This window comes from Priapulus caudatus, unplaced genomic scaffold (assembly GCF_000485595.1).
Source record: "Priapulus caudatus unplaced genomic scaffold, Priapulus_caudatus-5.0.1 Scaffold1709, whole genome shotgun sequence".
NCBI lineage: Eukaryota > Metazoa > Priapulida > Priapulimorpha > Priapulimorphida > Priapulidae > Priapulus > Priapulus caudatus.
The window spans coordinates 7,861-25,000 of NW_014578770.1; the positions used below are offsets into that span (position 1 = coordinate 7,861).

The 17,140-nt window shown below is 43.3% G+C and overlaps 2 protein-coding genes across 3 annotated transcripts; one reads left to right on the forward strand and one right to left on the reverse strand.

Annotated features, from left to right (window-relative positions):
* Window positions 1-372: 372 nt before the first annotated feature.
* LOC106817387 (GTP-binding protein SAR1b-like) lies at window positions 373-12,519 on the reverse strand. 2 transcript variants are annotated; one of them, XM_014822052.1, is made up of 7 exons: window positions 12,418-12,519; window positions 11,050-11,109; window positions 7,395-7,514; window positions 4,781-4,846; window positions 4,172-4,275; window positions 2,887-3,018; window positions 373-2,507 (listed from the first exon to the last, which is right to left on the reverse strand). In XM_014822052.1, exons 2-7 carry the CDS (start codon window positions 11,090-11,092, stop codon window positions 2,391-2,393), a joined length of 582 nt encoding a protein of 193 aa, XP_014677538.1. In that variant the 5' UTR covers window positions 11,093-11,109; window positions 12,418-12,519; the 3' UTR covers window positions 373-2,390. The 2 variants fall into 2 exon arrangements, with proteins under 2 accessions (XP_014677538.1, XP_014677539.1); XM_014822053.1 differs by lacking the exon at window positions 7,395-7,514 and adding an exon at window positions 8,130-8,249.
* A 65-nt stretch (window positions 12,520-12,584) lies between these two features.
* LOC106817389 (28S ribosomal protein S24, mitochondrial-like) lies at window positions 12,585-16,125 on the forward strand. The gene is made up of 3 exons (XM_014822054.1): window positions 12,585-12,649; window positions 14,717-14,894; window positions 15,151-16,125. Exons 1-3 carry the CDS (start codon window positions 12,617-12,619, stop codon window positions 15,438-15,440), a joined length of 501 nt encoding a protein of 166 aa, XP_014677540.1. The 5' UTR covers window positions 12,585-12,616; the 3' UTR covers window positions 15,441-16,125.
* The last annotated feature ends 1,015 nt before the right edge of the window (window positions 16,126-17,140 follow it).

The following is a 17,140-nucleotide window of genomic DNA, read 5'->3' on the forward strand; positions in this document are numbered from 1 at the left end:
AACTTTTAATAAAACACATTTGTGCAAAAGACGGTATATTGTCGGGGTGATTGTGTCGTCGATGGTGAAGGCAATATACACACGCTCGCTCGTAGACGCACACAGAGACACATGCGCACACGTAGCTCTACTCGTATAGCCCACGGCTACATGAGTATAGCTCAAACGTACGAGCCAAAAGCGGGAACGCATCATCACCAACACACTCGCACACATCACGCACGCAGCAACGTAACACATCAACACCCACCACGCATACGACGCACGCACGCACGGCACGCACGCAGCGTCCACGCACGCATCGCACACACTCAGTACGCACGCCACGCACACACGCACGCGCGCACGCATACAGAGAGAACAAGTTACATGCTCATTGGTACAAAGAGGTTTATTCACTAAAATCGAGGCTGTACGCAGAGAGCGTGTGACCACGTGACAACTGATAGGTTCGCTAGCAACCTAGCAACGTGCATGCGCACAAACCTACAAACCTGCGCACAAACCTACACACACACGCGACGCGACATGCCTCATGAAATCAGACGTCACGCCACATGCCGATATATATATTAATCTGTTGACGGCTGGCTGAAGGGAAGTGGGGAGCACCGGTGAGGCAGTCAGTAGAGACAGAGAGTCAGAGAGAGAGAGAGAGAATGAATTTGAAAAAGAGAAATGTGTGTGTGTGTGTGTGTGTGTGTGTGTGTGTGTGTGTGTGTGTGTGTCTGTGTCTGTGCGTGTGTGTGTGTGTGCACGTGTGCGTACGTGCCTAGGAAGAGAGATAGACAGACAGAGGGAGAGAGAAACAAACTGTTCACAAAAAGTTCGCCAGTCCTTAGTGCTAGCTAGCAAACCACTGCTGCCACCTATCGCCGGTTCGAGCAACTATTTAACACGCTACCTGTCGTTACTGGACACAGGGTTGCTACGACAACAAAGTCCATACATACCTCAGCAGAAAGAACTTGCGCAGTTGTCCGCGCAGCCAACTGCACATGGATTGCAAACCCACCGATCCCCACATTAATGTAGTATTTACAATTTGATGCTCGCTTGCACAGCAACGGTGACTGTCCTCCCGCGCGCTCCGAGAGAGCTTGGACAGACACCTAAATTAAACAGCAGACACGGCGTGCGCGCGGCAGAGACGCGTTATCCCTCTATGTTAACGGGAGAAAACTCTCCCTGCACTTGCTCTGCCACTCACGTTCGGTCATCAATAAAACATATCGGAGCAAGACGGCAATATTAACTTTGTCATATATAATCAATCTTGCGTTACTATCTCACTCCCAAAGGCATCACGATTGTCGGGGAACGCGCATCGTCTACGAAACCAAAAATATCTCCATGGCAACGACAATGCCCTCACATCTACAATCCCAGAGGCGCCACCTACAATGGCGCACCTTGACTGCGAATGAAGGCAATTACTAGGATATCACCATGGTGATGGCAGTGACGATAACGGCAACAGACGACGAAGATGAGCAATGAAACATTAGATGAGGATGACGATGCACTTACGACGACAGCCCAAAGCCGCCATCACATATATTATTAAGTTATCCGAGAAGATGAATGCCTCGACTTAAAACGCCCCCTTCTCTCTCTCTCTCTCTGGGAAACACCGCGCAGAGAGACGGGTGGCTCCCCCTGCACAAGTAGACCTAAAACAATTGCACGGTACGCACCCAAACTCCGCTTACATCGAGGTCGCCACCGCGACTTTCACGACAGACGAGCGAGGGGGCGCCGTTCGTTCGTTGCATAAACAAGAGAACACACTCCGTCCGCGGGGAACAACGACGAACGGAAAGAGTAGCCCACAACTCTGCATCACCACGGCAACCGCTTCCATGTTTCCATGTTCTCTTCTTTCTCTTCTGCCTCCAGGATGGAACCAGGCCGCAGCGTCTGCTGTGACGACTCTTGGTGATCCTCTCTCGTTGCCGATTCTCTCTCATTGCCATGGTTCCTCTCTCGTTGCCGACTTTTCGCGTTGTCGATCCTCTCTCTCATTGTCGATCATCTCTCGTTGCCATGGTTCCTCTCTCGTTGCCGTTCCTCTCTTGCGTTGTCGATCCTCTCTCTCATTGTCGATTCTCTCTCCTTGCCATGGTTCCTCTCTCGTTTCCGACTCTCTCTCGTTGCCGTGATTCCTCTCTCGTTGCCGTGGTTCCTCTCTCGTTGGCGCTCCTCTCTCGTTGCCATTGCATCTCCCCGCTGCAGCTGCGCGGGGGACGAGCGCGAGGTGGGGGAAGGAGGGACGGCGTGCCCGGGGGAGAGATGCGTCTCTCGCCACGATCACGCCACCCTTCCCCGACCCTCCTGCCACGTCCCAGAGCGAGCGAGTTTCGATGTGGGGGTGGCAGCAGTGGCGCCCTCTAGTCGATGTACTGTGCGAGCCAGCGGAATCCCTCGCCGTATCCCTGTCTCTTCAGCACACTACACATGAACAGCTCCAGCGGGCGACCATGCAGCTCCCCCTTCGGAATGTTACCCTGCAAAGGAAAGAGACGAAACATATACTGTATATATGCCATATTTTTCTTTACAGACAATTTCGCGAGTGGTTAATTTCGCTGTCTGTGAATTATGAGTTATTCGGTATTATTCAGTATGAATTATTCGCGTGTTGTTATTTTCGTGGTCGGGGATGCTTTTGCGAAAATTTAACCACTGCGAAATATACAGCGTATACAGTAGTTGATGAGGTTAAATGCAGCATCGGCTGTCTAGCATCTATCTTTTTTGCTGGAATTGAATTTGAGCCAAGAGCCGGGCGGGACATGAAGCGAGCGTGCGGGGATGGAGGAGGAGGGAGCGAGCGAGCGGGGAGGGAGAGGGCGCGAGCGAGCGGAGGCTGCTGCTGCTTCTTACCTTGCCCGTTGTCTGGCCGTGCAGGCCGAACATTGATCGTAGCTCGTCTTCACTCGCAGCACCAGGGATGTCGATCTTGTTACCGAGTACTAGCACCGGACAGCCCACCACCTGCTCATCCGTTAACAAGCTCTGTAGAAACAAACACAAAGTCTTATTCGGCGTTCCAGGGGCAGAAATTAACTTTTGAACACGGGAGTCCAACGAACTCCCTGCCCTCAAAAAGTGGGAGTCCGCAGCAAAAGGAGGGAGTCCGCAGTATGAGGTTCAAAATTAAAGATATTAACAATAACACGTGCTTATTTTTAAGATTCATGCGGTTGCACGCTTGCCAAATTTTCTATGGACATTTGCTGAAAAAATACGGTAATTCCGCGAGGCCGTACACAGAAATGAATGAAATAAGTTCATTGGATTTCGTTGAAAACTATGAATTCATATTTATCTTGTGTTAAATCCAAGAAATTAACTTACTATCGAAATTTTCGATCTCCTTCGGGAAATCTTCATCCGGATGTGACGTCACCATAGGTGATCATGATGTCACCTGCTGCCACCTATGGTGACGTCACTTCCTGATAAAGATTTACCGAAGGGAGATCGAAAATTTCGATAGTAAGTTAATTTCTTGGATTTAACACAAGATAAATATGAATTCACAAAAACAGAAAGTTTTATTTGGGGTTCCTACTAAAGGCAAGACATTTTTCCCCAGGACTTAAAAAGTGTCATCTTCTTGGGGCGCCGATATTTAAACCAAATGCAATCTTTGTACATCGTATTTTTTACAGTCAGTAAATAGTAAATGCTTGCATAAGTTTGGAAGGTTTATTGACCCTCACATGATTAGCACATATGCATGCACACATACCAACGTGTGCACCAGCAGACCCAGCCCCACACACACACATGCACACACGTGAGTCGTTACAGGGTTCATAGTAGTAAGACACATGTTGAAATAAGGACGTATAAGACCCTTTCTGGAGGCCAAAATAAGACTTTTTTACGCGATTTCTGATAGATCACCGACTATTAAAGTACACTAACAATATTTATATACACAATTACACGGCAGATTTAATTATTCCGTATTATATATACAACAATTCTTACTCTAAGTCGAGAAAAAATAAGGACTATTAAGTACTTTTCTAAGATTTCACCAAAAATAAGTACTAATAAGGGCCCTTATTTTATTTTTGGCAAAATAAGTACTTATAAGACTTTGGAAGACCCGCTACGAACCCTGCGTTATAAAACACACAGCCAGTGCTGTACCTACATCAAGTTCTGACTTTGACTCCCTAAACCTGTCTCTGTCGTAGGCATCTACTAGAAACACTATGGCATCAACAGCTGGGAAGTAGTCCTTCCACACCTTCCTCGCTGCAAAACAATGCACACACAAATCAAATTCCTGTAAAATACCACTTCGAAGTGTAGTCATTGTCTGCAACATCAACCTAACAAAGAAAAACATGCATCGAAAATGAATTTATTTTACGCGCTTATATTTTTGATTGGTTGGTTTTAAGAGTTGAAATTATTAAACGATGAAAACAATATAAGCGCAATTGAATTTTAAGGTAAGTACAACGTATATGCTTCAGCGAAATGTTTGACAGCCGACCTGCTGTCTTTTGTGAAGCTCTGCTAATCATTTGATAAATCGGATGACTGGCTGTCGTCTGTTGCCACGGTGATGGCTCATATGAAACATCAGCACAGCTAAACAAACTCAGCCGATCAGCCATTGAAACTGTTGCTCTAGCAGCTTGGATTTACCTCAAAATTAAAGTATTTTACACGAGAAAACAACATCCATGGACATTTTTCTAATGTCACTTAATCCAAAATGTGATTCTGTGTGTTAAGCGGATTTATCACTCACCTTGCTTATGTCCACCAAGGTCAAAGGTTGTGAACTTCATGCCTCCCATTGTCAGTTCTTCTGACGCTGTAGTGTTAAAAATAATAGATGTATAATTTTTTTTTAACGATTATATAAATTATATTATTGGAATAAATTTTTACATCAATTTTCTCACAATGCAATCTCTGTCTATATATCATTGTAACGAAATATTTACTTAGCTATATATAACTATAGTTTAACAAATATTTACATATAACGTAACTGTATACATGTATGAGCAAACCTGTGGCTAATATTCTACTCAGCTTACAATTAGACGCAACAATATATTAACAGCTTATGGGTTAGCCATTAATAAACAACTTAGAAGATTTGTCCCTGTAGATGGCAGCACATACAGTTTTGATGCTACCAGGGGTGTAACCGATGTATCAGTGAATCGAGACACAGTGACCTGAGACCGAGACCGAACCGAGACACAGTGGCCCGATACAACAACCAACATACAGCATACGCATTGCGATACAAACGATAAAGGTGTTGAACCATAAATAAGGTAACCTAATGCGAGATAACATGTAATTCAATTTAGATGGAATTTCTTTCATTTCATGAACTCTCGCTCTCATCGTCACGTAAATACCCTCAGTTACTGGAGAAATCAGGGTCAATATATGTTGTCATACAAATCTAGTGCAAATATATTATGGACACCGTGTGTCCTTGAATCCTGAAGAGATACATGACCCCTAGGTTCCTTGCATATTTTCAGGTAAAACAGGTTTAACTTACGCGACATGAAAAATTTCACCATTCAATAGAAATATTTTTTTTTTCATGTTTTAAAACTAACTTTTCACTTGAAGAGTTAAAACCTTATTATCTCATACTCACTACGACAAATTTATCATAGCGTACAATTTATAAAATCTCTCTATCTGTCCGTGTATCGCAATACGTATCGTGACCTACATATATTGACATACATATCATATCATGACTCTATAGTGTATCGTTACACCTCCAGATGCTACTCATACTTGGGGGACACTACATTGCATTGCTATGCAACACATGCATGCAAAAATATTATTGTGGTTAGTTAAGGACTATCTCACCTTTTTATAAGAAGTATATTTGTAGGAAAAGGGGTTAAAATGAGAGATTTGCCTTTTGTGTGTCACTGTACCAAAATTGTTCACTATAGCAAATTTACAAAGTCGCGAGTGTTTGTTTACACTGAACAGAATAGCAAATCCAATAATTGCATTTGCAAGTTTACACTTTTCAATAACCCTAGTACTATACAAGGTGAGATAGTCACATTGAAATTAATTCTATCGTTAAACGCACATGCTCATGCATCCACCAAACAACACGGTTTAATCAGGAAAGCCCTAGAAAGGAGTTCACATTGGCTGCTAGGGAAGACGAAACACTTACCAAAATACCTACTTGGACTTAGCTACGTAGACGAATCATGACGACAATCAGAGATTCACAGCGGACCAGCATCTCAGAGCGACTGCCCATGCCCTGACATAACCTTTCTACTCTCCATCCACACTTACCATCTTACCTTAGATTGACTACGTCAAGAATTTTCTATGGTAAAATTTGTAAAATTTTTGTTGCCATTTTTTTGCATTAAAAGTAAGAACTAACGGGACTAAACGTATCGTCAAATTCTTACCTGATAAGATTGTTTCTCAACTAGTTAAAAATCCAAAAAACCTGGACGATTTGATATTAGTGTTCCTGGCATTAATTGCTTGCTATGGGCTATGTATGCATCCCGAGTGTATGTTCACATCGAACAATATAGTAAAATAAGAAGTATAATCATAATGCAGCAATTTAACCATAAAAAGTGAACAGAATTACTTATATTTTGTGAAAAAGTGGAAATATTTTGTTTTATTTTTTACTATTTACGGTGACGTAATCACCTTAATGACGTCGTTATTACGCCCGTGATAATTACCACCTCTGCTATGCCCAGTGAAAAGATGGCCACTTACTATGAGATTATGTTACAGTGGTGCCACCTACAAGACAACTGTGGTAGTGGCGCCAACTACTGTCTGACTGTGCTACAGTGGTGCCACCTACTAGAAAACTGTGGTAGTGGCACCACCTACTGTGTGTGACTGTGCTACAGTGGTGCCACCTACGGCATGCCTGGCGTCATACAGCGATAGTACTTACTTATGTAGGTTCTAGATATATGGAATCGGATGGATGGAAGGAAGCCTGGATCATCTTACCAGACACAGCTCCTCTGCTTTAACACTCCCTTTGTGGATCCGACTAGCTTATGGCTGATACTACTGTCGTGCTATAGAGGGCCATCCTTAAAAAATTATATGTTTGCTGTCCTCCGACCGACCCACGAAAATAGCCGCGACCCAAAACCCATTTTGGGTTCCATATTTTTTTTGATTAAATTTTTTATAGTTAAGACTGAAACACAAAGCATGTGTGGCAAACATGAGGACAGACTTAAAATAACTATTATGCCTCCCCCCAAAAAAAACCTACCTACCTACCCACTAAAAAAATCATGGGTCGGGGGACAGCAAACATAGAATTTTTTAAGGATGGCCTAGAGTGTAACGAGGGGACTTACTTGCATAGAAGGTGGGGACGTGCTGAGCCATTCGATCATCTTTGAGCATGTGCAGCAGCGTCGTCTTTCCTGCGTTATCCAGGCCCAGAAATACGAGCTTGCCCGACTTTTTGTACAAACCTACGACGCACACAGGCGAAGACAGAAAGGGAGAGACAAAAAACGACATGCTTATTACTGCTAGTATTCAATCACACAATGCAAGCGTTAGTCGGCGACATCCAACGCTGGACGCCGATAGATTCTGCTGCTAGGTGGCGCTGCCTGCAACGCGAACTACTGTGACATGCAAAACAATCACAAAATTTCTACATGCAGCACGACCTACACGTGAGAAACTATTGGGGTCCAACTGACCGTCGCCAGCAGTTACTAGCGTATATTTACAGTCAAATCTGTGTAGGTATCACTCAAGGAAAATACCCAACTGTTCTTTATAGACAGTTCTCTACTGTATAGACAGGTTTGACACAGGTTTGATTGTAGATAACCGCAGATGCGTACACACACACAACAGCAACTGTGCTGCGGAGAAAGAGAGGGAGGGCAGTCACAATCCTGCGGAGAGAGAGAGGGAGAGCCGTCACAATCCTGCGGAGAGAGAGAGAGGGAGAGCCGTCACAATCCTGCGAAGAGAGAGAGAGAGTGAGGGCAGTCACAATCGCCCGCACGCTTGCCGTGGGCCTCGCTGCATGCAGGGCGTGGAGGCCGAGGGCGCTAGAGGGCGCCACTTACTCGGGTGGTGCGTGGGACTCGCCTGTAGGATACGGTCGTCTCGCAGCATGCCCAACAGCGTCGTTTTACCGGCATTGTCTAAACCGAGAAACACGATCCTGGCGCTCTTGCCCTTGAGACCTTGCGGGAAAACGGCGCAGGTTAACGAGCCATCACCACAGCGCAGGTTAACGAGCCATCACCACGGCCAGGTGTGCAGCACGAACACAGCGCAGGTTAATGAACCATGGCCAGGTACACAGCAAGAAGATGGCACCCACCGTGCACACACAGACCATCCCCTCCCACCTTACTCCCGCCTTACTCCCGCCTTACTCCCGCCTTACTCCCGCCTTACTTCCGCCTTACTCCCGCCTTACTCCCGCCTTGCCTGAAACCTCACACCCACGTCTCACCTAACAGCCCCCCTCCCCCCTAAGAGCTCCCTACCACCTAACTGCCCCCCTCCCCCCTAAGAGCTCCCTACCACCTAACTGCCCGACCCATCCCCACACCATTTTCACAGTTAATGTTAAGAAGAGTTCAAGGTTTGATGTAACTTGTAAGCATGAATGACCACGTGGGGGTAAGTGACCAGAAATATCATAGACTAAGTATAATTACAACCAGATCTGCGCATCTTCGCGTACTGTCTCATCCAATACATTGGCCATGAACTTTGAACATCCGTAAAATCATGCAACTGCACACACTAATCTCGCAGCAAATGCTGGCGGACCTTGTTTTATCGCCCTCCAGGTGCGCGTAAGGTACGCCTGGTGAAATGGTTGTGAATTCATGGTTCATACAGGAGGACCGAAAAAATTTCCAAGGACTTTTCAAGTACATTTTATCGGATATTCAAGGACATTTTATCGGACATTATATTGGAATTCATACACAGAACAAAACATACCTGGATTAATTTAATAATAACTCCATTCTTAATCACTGTCTAGTGTCACCTCTAAAACTTACCTGGAACACATTAATAAACTAAACACTGTGACTTCTACAACATACCTTGATTTACTGACTGATTTTACTGACTTACTGTAATTTGTGATCATCATTTAACTGTCTATCGTGTCTATAGCTTTGTAAGCTCATTTAACACAATTTTTATTGAGGTTTGCACATTATTGATGGTACAAAATTTCTTTTTATTACAGGTAAGGATTCTTTCTAAAAATTCAAGGACATTTTCATGAAATTCAAAGACTTTTCAAGCACAAAATCAACATTTACTAAATTCAAGTACTTTTCAAAGACTCCCCTCAAATTCAAGGACTTTTCAAGGACTGTGCGAACCATGGAATTAGAATACCTCAGGGGTGTAACCCACAACACAGCAATGCTCTCTCTCCTATCCTATCATTAGCAGTTCACAGACCTAGTTCCACGGTCGGCGGTCGACACGACGTATGCAACAGCGGGGTCATGTTAGGCCACACTTAAAAAATTGTTTGTTTCCCCTTTACCTACTCGCCTCTCAGGGTACCGAGTAGGTAGGTAGGTGAAAAATCTTGTATATTGTATATTCTGTTTTGTGTATATGTTTTTGCGGAACGAATTTTATTTTTATTTTTTGGCGAAACGAAATCATGTTTGTTTTGTTTTAATCGGCCAATAAAATGTGTCGAGTAGCAGCGTTTTGGCGAGTCGGTCAGTAAAGGGGAAACAAGCAATATTTTATCTTAGGCCTTATTACCAACAAGGTTGTTGCTGCCTAGCTTGGGATATACACAAGTATGGGCGCAACTCACGAAAATCTTTTTTCTCCCACAAAATACTAATTAGTAATATGTCGGCTACTGCTACTGATACCACTGCCACTACTACCAGCTCATGTGTTCAACTGTCCAACGTTGATGTATTGGACGAGATACAGTCAACATTGTACGTTAAGAACGCAGCACGCAGGCACGCTTGTGTACCGAGAGTGACCTATCCGAAGGCCGACGCATAGCACGGTGAGATCGGACGGAAATCGGAATGTGCAAACATGGCCTGTGATTGTTTGGATATGATATCTACAGCTAGTCAGAATAATTACGATTAACCTCGTGCATGTTCAAACACAGCCTATGTCTGCTTTCTACACGATCCCATCCATTTATATATAAATAGGATATCGTTCAGACGATCTAGAATTAAAAAACGCCTGGCTGTCTGTGAGCACTGGAATAGCATTAACATTCTGTGGCCCAACCAAAAACAACAGACATGGGTTGGCAACAAATATTAAACAACTAAACACGCTTTGAAAGGTACAAACGCGAAAGAACAGCTTATGTACGTGCCTATATAATACTAATGGTTGTTGAACAGCTCTGTCACATACCACTACAGGGGTAGAAATTTCGCAACCTGCTACTAAAAAACACATATATATATATATACTCATGTCTAATCCAAATCAGTAGTAAAGTGATCCATATCACATTCACCCTTCATCAATACATTGCACATCAAACTGTTACACTAGCAAGGGCTCTAATATCTGCCAGCATACATTTATCCTTATCAAGAAAACAGCTGTCTATTTATAAACTAACTTAAATCAGCTTTTATTATGCCACATGACCTTCTTCCTACGATCACTTGAACCAGTTCCAAAAAAAGGACGAAGCAAGCTTACTCAGAGATAGTCAATTGGACATGTGATAGACTGTGCATGTGATTCTGTAATGTGATATCACAGCAAGCCAGGAAGTAAGTAGAACTGTTTTGTCTTCTACACTGTATTCCACACGTTCCACACATAACACCTAATGACCACTGACTCAGCGAGGAAGCAAAATGCTAAAAAACCCTCTGAATAGGTAGATTTGCTGGTTCAACGAATAACGATAGGTGAAAATTAAGTGCATTTATCCTTGTTTTCACAGTTCCGGTCACAGGCTTAGTAAACATATATTACCCAGATGTTTGTGCTTACCTAGAAATTGTAGCATACCAGTGAACCAGTCCCACAGAAACATCTTGAATGATTGGTGGCCTGCAAATTAAACCACATATCTATGAATATAAATTGACCTCGTTTGGTTTTTTAACTGAATGTTAACTAATATTGATTTTCATTCAACTGTAAAACGTTACGTAGAAATAAAATTCAAAATGCCCAAACTGTCAACAAGCAAAGCCCAGTCAAGTATCCTAGATAAACATTTTCAACAAACAAATTTATATAAATGTTACAATAATGTAGACCATCGCTAATTCAGTAATACCCTGCATTACACAATTTTAAGTATTCCAGAATAAAAACAACTGCAATACAAAATTCCACTACACGAATCACGTTTTCCCATTAACTTCGACGCTATCTGTTATTTTGTCGATGACCAGTCTTGTTCATATAAGGAATGAGATTCAAAAACATTTGCTAAGTCTCCTCTCTTGCACCTGTCACATAATTCCTAATATACCGTGAACACGATTATATGACAGATATATGCTCACAGGCATTTGGAACGTTTCAATAATAAAATGATGCTAAATAAACACGAAATGTATTTACTACCAAAGTCTTAATGTTTCTCTACTCTCTTTTGCCTATTATTGCCGATAACTTCCTGTAAATGCCGTTCAAATGCTCCTCTGCAACACACAAGTACAACCAACAACAACGAGCGTGCACAAACAACGCAAATCTAGAGCAGGTGGGAAAGTGTGAGCAAAACATTCGTAGGAGGCTTCCTTCGATTCACACCATCACATCGCTAATACACAACCAACAACCTCCATTTTAATATCTATGCATATAGTGTGTATTGCGCCGTTCACTATTTTTCACTCACATTTTCCTGCCTAACATCGACTTATTAGTAGATAGAGAATACATATATCCATTGAGACTTTTGCAGTAAATACATTTCGTGTTTATTTACCATTATTTTATTTTTGAAACGTTCCAAATCCGGGGTGCTAAATTGGGTGCATGGCTATGCCACAGGCACAACAAATTGCTCGCAACCCCTACTGGACGAGTTGCAATACCGAATACACAACGCCGGAAACAAACCGGATAAGATCACCTGATGTAAAGAAGATGATCATGATAACTGAACCTGTAAAACTACCGTTAAAATAATCCCAGTTGTTAAGATTTAGGTGTTTAGGCTAGGGTTGAAATAGGCCTAGTGAGTAGTCACTGTAGTGTACAAAATTAAAATCAACACAGAATTCCATTGCAACTTTTATCGTCATTTCATGAAACAGTGTAGGGGCACGATTATTGCGGAAACATTACATAAAAAGGTTGAAGCGCTCATTAACTAGTTTAGAAGTTTAGTGAAACATTTACCGAATGTAATCCGTTAGATGTTAGCTTTTCACTAGATGTGTTCCATCAACAGCAACGTACACGACGCAATATGGCAGCGTCCAGCGCTTTAGCCTGAACTCTTGCTACGAGCATTTTGATTGGAGATGACACGTCACCCACCCAATAAGAAGACTGCATTTATTAAAGCGCCAGGTCACGCTAGGGTCAAACCAAAAAGATGGCAGCCCCCATGTGGCTGCTCGTTTCTAGGGTAAATTTTAACACAATCTGATATTACTGCATTTAGTGTATTTCGTTATGGAATTATGCTCGTTTATATGTCTCGGACTTCAAACGCAGCACATTATTTGTTCATTTCTGTTAGTATTGACCTAGTAGTAGCACTTCTTCGATTCCCTGCCAGTCCACACACGTCTCGTCTGTGTGACACTGTGTCAGTGTGTGAATCACAGCCACAGGCACAGGCACTTGGAGGGTTTCAATAAAATATAATGCTAAATAAATACGAAATCTATTTACTACCAAGGTCTTAATGTTTCTATACTTTCTTTCACCTATTATTGCCGACAATTTTCTGTAAATGCCGTCCAAATGCTCATCTACAACAAACACTGGCTGCCGCCAAGCGCCATTGGCATTGCTGCCGCTGCACACTAACACTCAAATATATAGTGGTTAAATATATAAATATACACTATATATATAAGTGTCAGTGTGCAGCACTGCAGCGGCAGCAATGGCGCTTGGCGGCAGCCAGTGTTTGTTGTAGGTGAGCATTTGGACGGCATTTACAGGAAATTGTCGGCAATAATAGGTGAAAGAGAGTATAGAAACATTAAGACTTTGGTATAGTAAATAGATTTCGTATTTATTTAGCATTATATTTTATTGAAACGCTTCAAGTGCCTGTGGTGTGAATGAATATTACTGTTACTGTTACTGTTAGAATGAGGCAGCGACAGCGTCCGAGGCAAAATTGTCTCTTTGCAAAAAGTTGTCATAGGTTCCATAAAACTTTATTGACCTGTTATAGACATGAGACCTGTCTTATTGACATTGAGAAAGTGAATGATTGACAGTCGACGATCGACATCGCTTGACAATCACTGAATCAGACAATTAGTGCTCTAGCTGATTTTAACAGCTGATAATTCAAGGTCATAACATTTCTACTAAGCATCTATAAATATTAAAAATTTAGCAACAAATCGTGTCCATTGCAATGCGATGTCTGATTCTATCTAACACATATTGAGCTATATACTAACGAAGTGGCTATATGCCCGGCAGCCGAGCACGGTCTTCGATTTCCTAAATGCCCGGCAGTTTATAATTTTTGGTGATTTTTCAAGTAAACAGTGTACTACTTGATCCAAAGTATTCTACATTTGTTTAGAAATGTCAAGCGATTTTTTATAGTGCTGTATATATTCGAACTACCCCAATTCTCCTAGAAATCGCAATCGACACTTAGAAAATATCCGACGGCTGCCGGGCACGGTCTTCGATTTCCTAAATGCCTGGCAGTTTTTAATTTTTGGTGATTTCTTAAGTAAACAGGAGGGTTAGGGTTAGGGTTAGGGTGCCGGCTGCCGGGCATATAGCCACAGTGATATACTAATAGGCCTATAGAGCTCAAAGAGTGTATTTCATAAGACCTGATCGGTGCTTTTGTCCAGATAAAAACCTGGAACATGGACATGTATATCTTGGCACAGCAACCATTATTTTGATTTTATGGCATGATTTTGTATATAATTGGTGTTTGAGTATTCTGTGGTGGCCAGTGGCAGTAAAAGCAGCATTCACAGCCTTTAGATTATAATTGCCTTATGTTGTAACATTGCATTACTACTGGATATGCATTTGTTTATGCCTATGTGCCTGCCATGTGAGTTTACCTTCTGTTGGTCGCTGTTATAGTTTATACCCTTATGCGTGGGGCAGGTTTTCAATGCAGTGAGGCTTGCATATGCAGCGAGGCTTACATGCGCTATATTGTTGTATACAGGGCCGTAGCTAGCAAGGGGGGGGGGGATGGGGGCAGTTGCCCCCAGAGAAATATGGATGCTGTTGTGTTACGTGGTCAATGGCGATTGGCCTATAGTCAGCTGCCCAGCACACAACCTGCACATCGCTTAGGCCCCACCAGGCAAAATGGGTTAGGTACGCCTTTGTTATATAGTCGTTGATGGTACATGTTTTACTTTGGTAATTCCATGATAATATATAGCTGAACACAGTGTCTTTCTCATCTGCAGAAAGTAGTTTTTTGATTAAATAATTAACCTTTAATTAATCCATTTTTTAAATTTAGAGTGCCGCTTCGGCGATTGGAAACACACACAGAAGAATAGCCACTACTGCAGCCTGTTGCAAAGTACAAGCAGGAAGATACAAGATAACGCTGAAACAGAACAAACCGCTTACCTATGAGCAGGCCCATCCACCCTTCCAGATCGGCGTATGCAAGTCATGGAACTCTTGGAACACCAGTAAGATACTTGCTGCTTAACATTGCTAGGTGCCTATTTGATAGATGACTTTTGTAGTTTAAACTTATCAGAATTATTTATTCTTTATACCAGCCCCAGGTAACATGCACGATGCACCTATTAACGCTCACTCGTATCTCTTCCCACCAGCTCCAGGTAACCTCCATGACGCACCTGTTAACGTTCACTGTCTCTTCCCTTCGCCAGCTAACCTGCGCAACATGCTGATTAACATTCGATTATCTTATTCCGGCAGGTAATCTATGTGACGCGCCGCGCGCCAGCGACACTCTTTACGAGGACATGTTCATTCGTAAGTTCATGGCCGGCACGTGGCACGGCATCTTCGTCTCGGAGGTTATCATCAAGCGACGACACAACGCCGTCTATGTGAGCGGCGTCGTGCAGCGGCGCTTGCACGCGCGCAAGCTTTACTTCCTCGTCGGCTACACGGAGGAGATTCTCGCTCGATTCCTCAAGTGCATCGTGAAGGTCGAGGTGCAGAGCGTTGGCGATCGCCGCGATGTTGTCTTCAAGTACATCTGAGGCGGCGCTGCGGGGTTCGTACGGGTGTATAGACGACCTGGTGGGTCTTGGAGTTTATCAGATGTGGTTTGCTAGGTATGGAGAGTCCAGGCTCTGGAAGGCCCAGGAAATTGGGTCATGGACTTGGAAAGACAGAGAATTGACTGTTATTGTGTTTGGTCTGAGAAAATTCGTGAAATTGGGTACACACCCGTCTTGTCTGAGAGGTAAGCAATGGTTGCTGGCTAAGTAATTCTGCTCACCTGGTTCGTATTTGGCTAGAATATCAGTCGTGAAAAATCTGGCTTTTAAGTCATAAAATAATCCTGAAAGATTTCCAAAAAAAGGTTTTCCTTAGGTGTATGAACCCTGGCAGTGCACAGCGGTGGCACGCGGTGATGGGGAGGGAAATGAACGCAGCAGCAGCAGCAGCGGCGTCGGCCCACAGTGCATGGTCCATGAAGCGGATGCTAGAGTTATAGTAACGCGCAGCGGCGAACAGATGAGAACTAGCGAAACTCCGCTATATGCATGCGCACGTCACTCCTGTTAGGTCAGATCTACTTTGTGACGCCACCATCATCGTCATTGTCAACCACACACTAAGCAAAATGTCATTACGGACCGAAGCCTTAACGTAGATGGTCTGTACTCCTGTCTTGTTGAGTTTTCTAGTGAACAATAAAATTTGTGATTCATCAACGAAGTAACTCATATTGTTTTTATGCAGATGATTTGAATGCGTCTGCTTGTTCTTATATCTGTGTAAATCGTGGAGTATAACTTGAGTGTGCAATAGGTGGCAGCACAAACGTTTCATCACTATCCAACTATTAAATAATTCCAAGGTTATTTCCTACAGGAAAATCCATCGGGTAATAAGGTTATTTTATAATTATGTAATTCCTTACGTGTAAATGTTTAAAAAAAGTACTTGCATATTATTCAACTTGTCACCCCTCGCTAAAAACAAAAATGACAACATGAATTTCACATTACTTTATTTCATACCTTCTGTTAGCAAATTTTGAGTGGCCTGATTGCATTTAATTATTCACCAGTGAGTATGATACATCAACTTTGCAAATTCATCAAAATTCCCAGTTTATCCTATGAGGGGCTCACTTGTATATACACAGTCCCTCAGCGGTTTGAGAAGGTGGGTACACGACGGATCGAGAACCGGCCTAAGTGGCCAGATGCACGCGATCCCTCCATCCTGTCGCATCAGTAGCCCAGCAGGGGGCGCTCCCTAACATAAGCAATCGTCCGCTCTGCATCTTCATTCAAGCAAAACCGATACTCAGTTTCTGCCTCGGGCCCGGTAGGGGGCGTATTAGTCGTAACAGAGGCGTACCAATTTACGGAATGAGGGGGAGGGCAGTTCGTATAAATGGTCGCAATCTAGGTTGGAATTTTTTTTTAAGGATTGATCGGATAGTTTGCGACGTAAAATAATGTCGCAATGAGGTGGGCTCGCTCGCATTTCGAGCAACCAACAACTAACGTTCGCAACTTGTAAAGGGGAGCTTGCACCCCCGCCTTCCCGACTCCCTCCCAGACTCCCCTCGGGAGAGCACTCGTTAAGTCCTACGCTTGTGGAGGCACGCGTCCCCCGCCCGCGAGAGAGAGTATCGCCACCGAGAGGAGCGGGAGCGAGAGTTGGATTAGTAGTGCTTCAGCTTCAGGCCGCCTCGGTCGAACTCCCGGGCGCAGTGAAT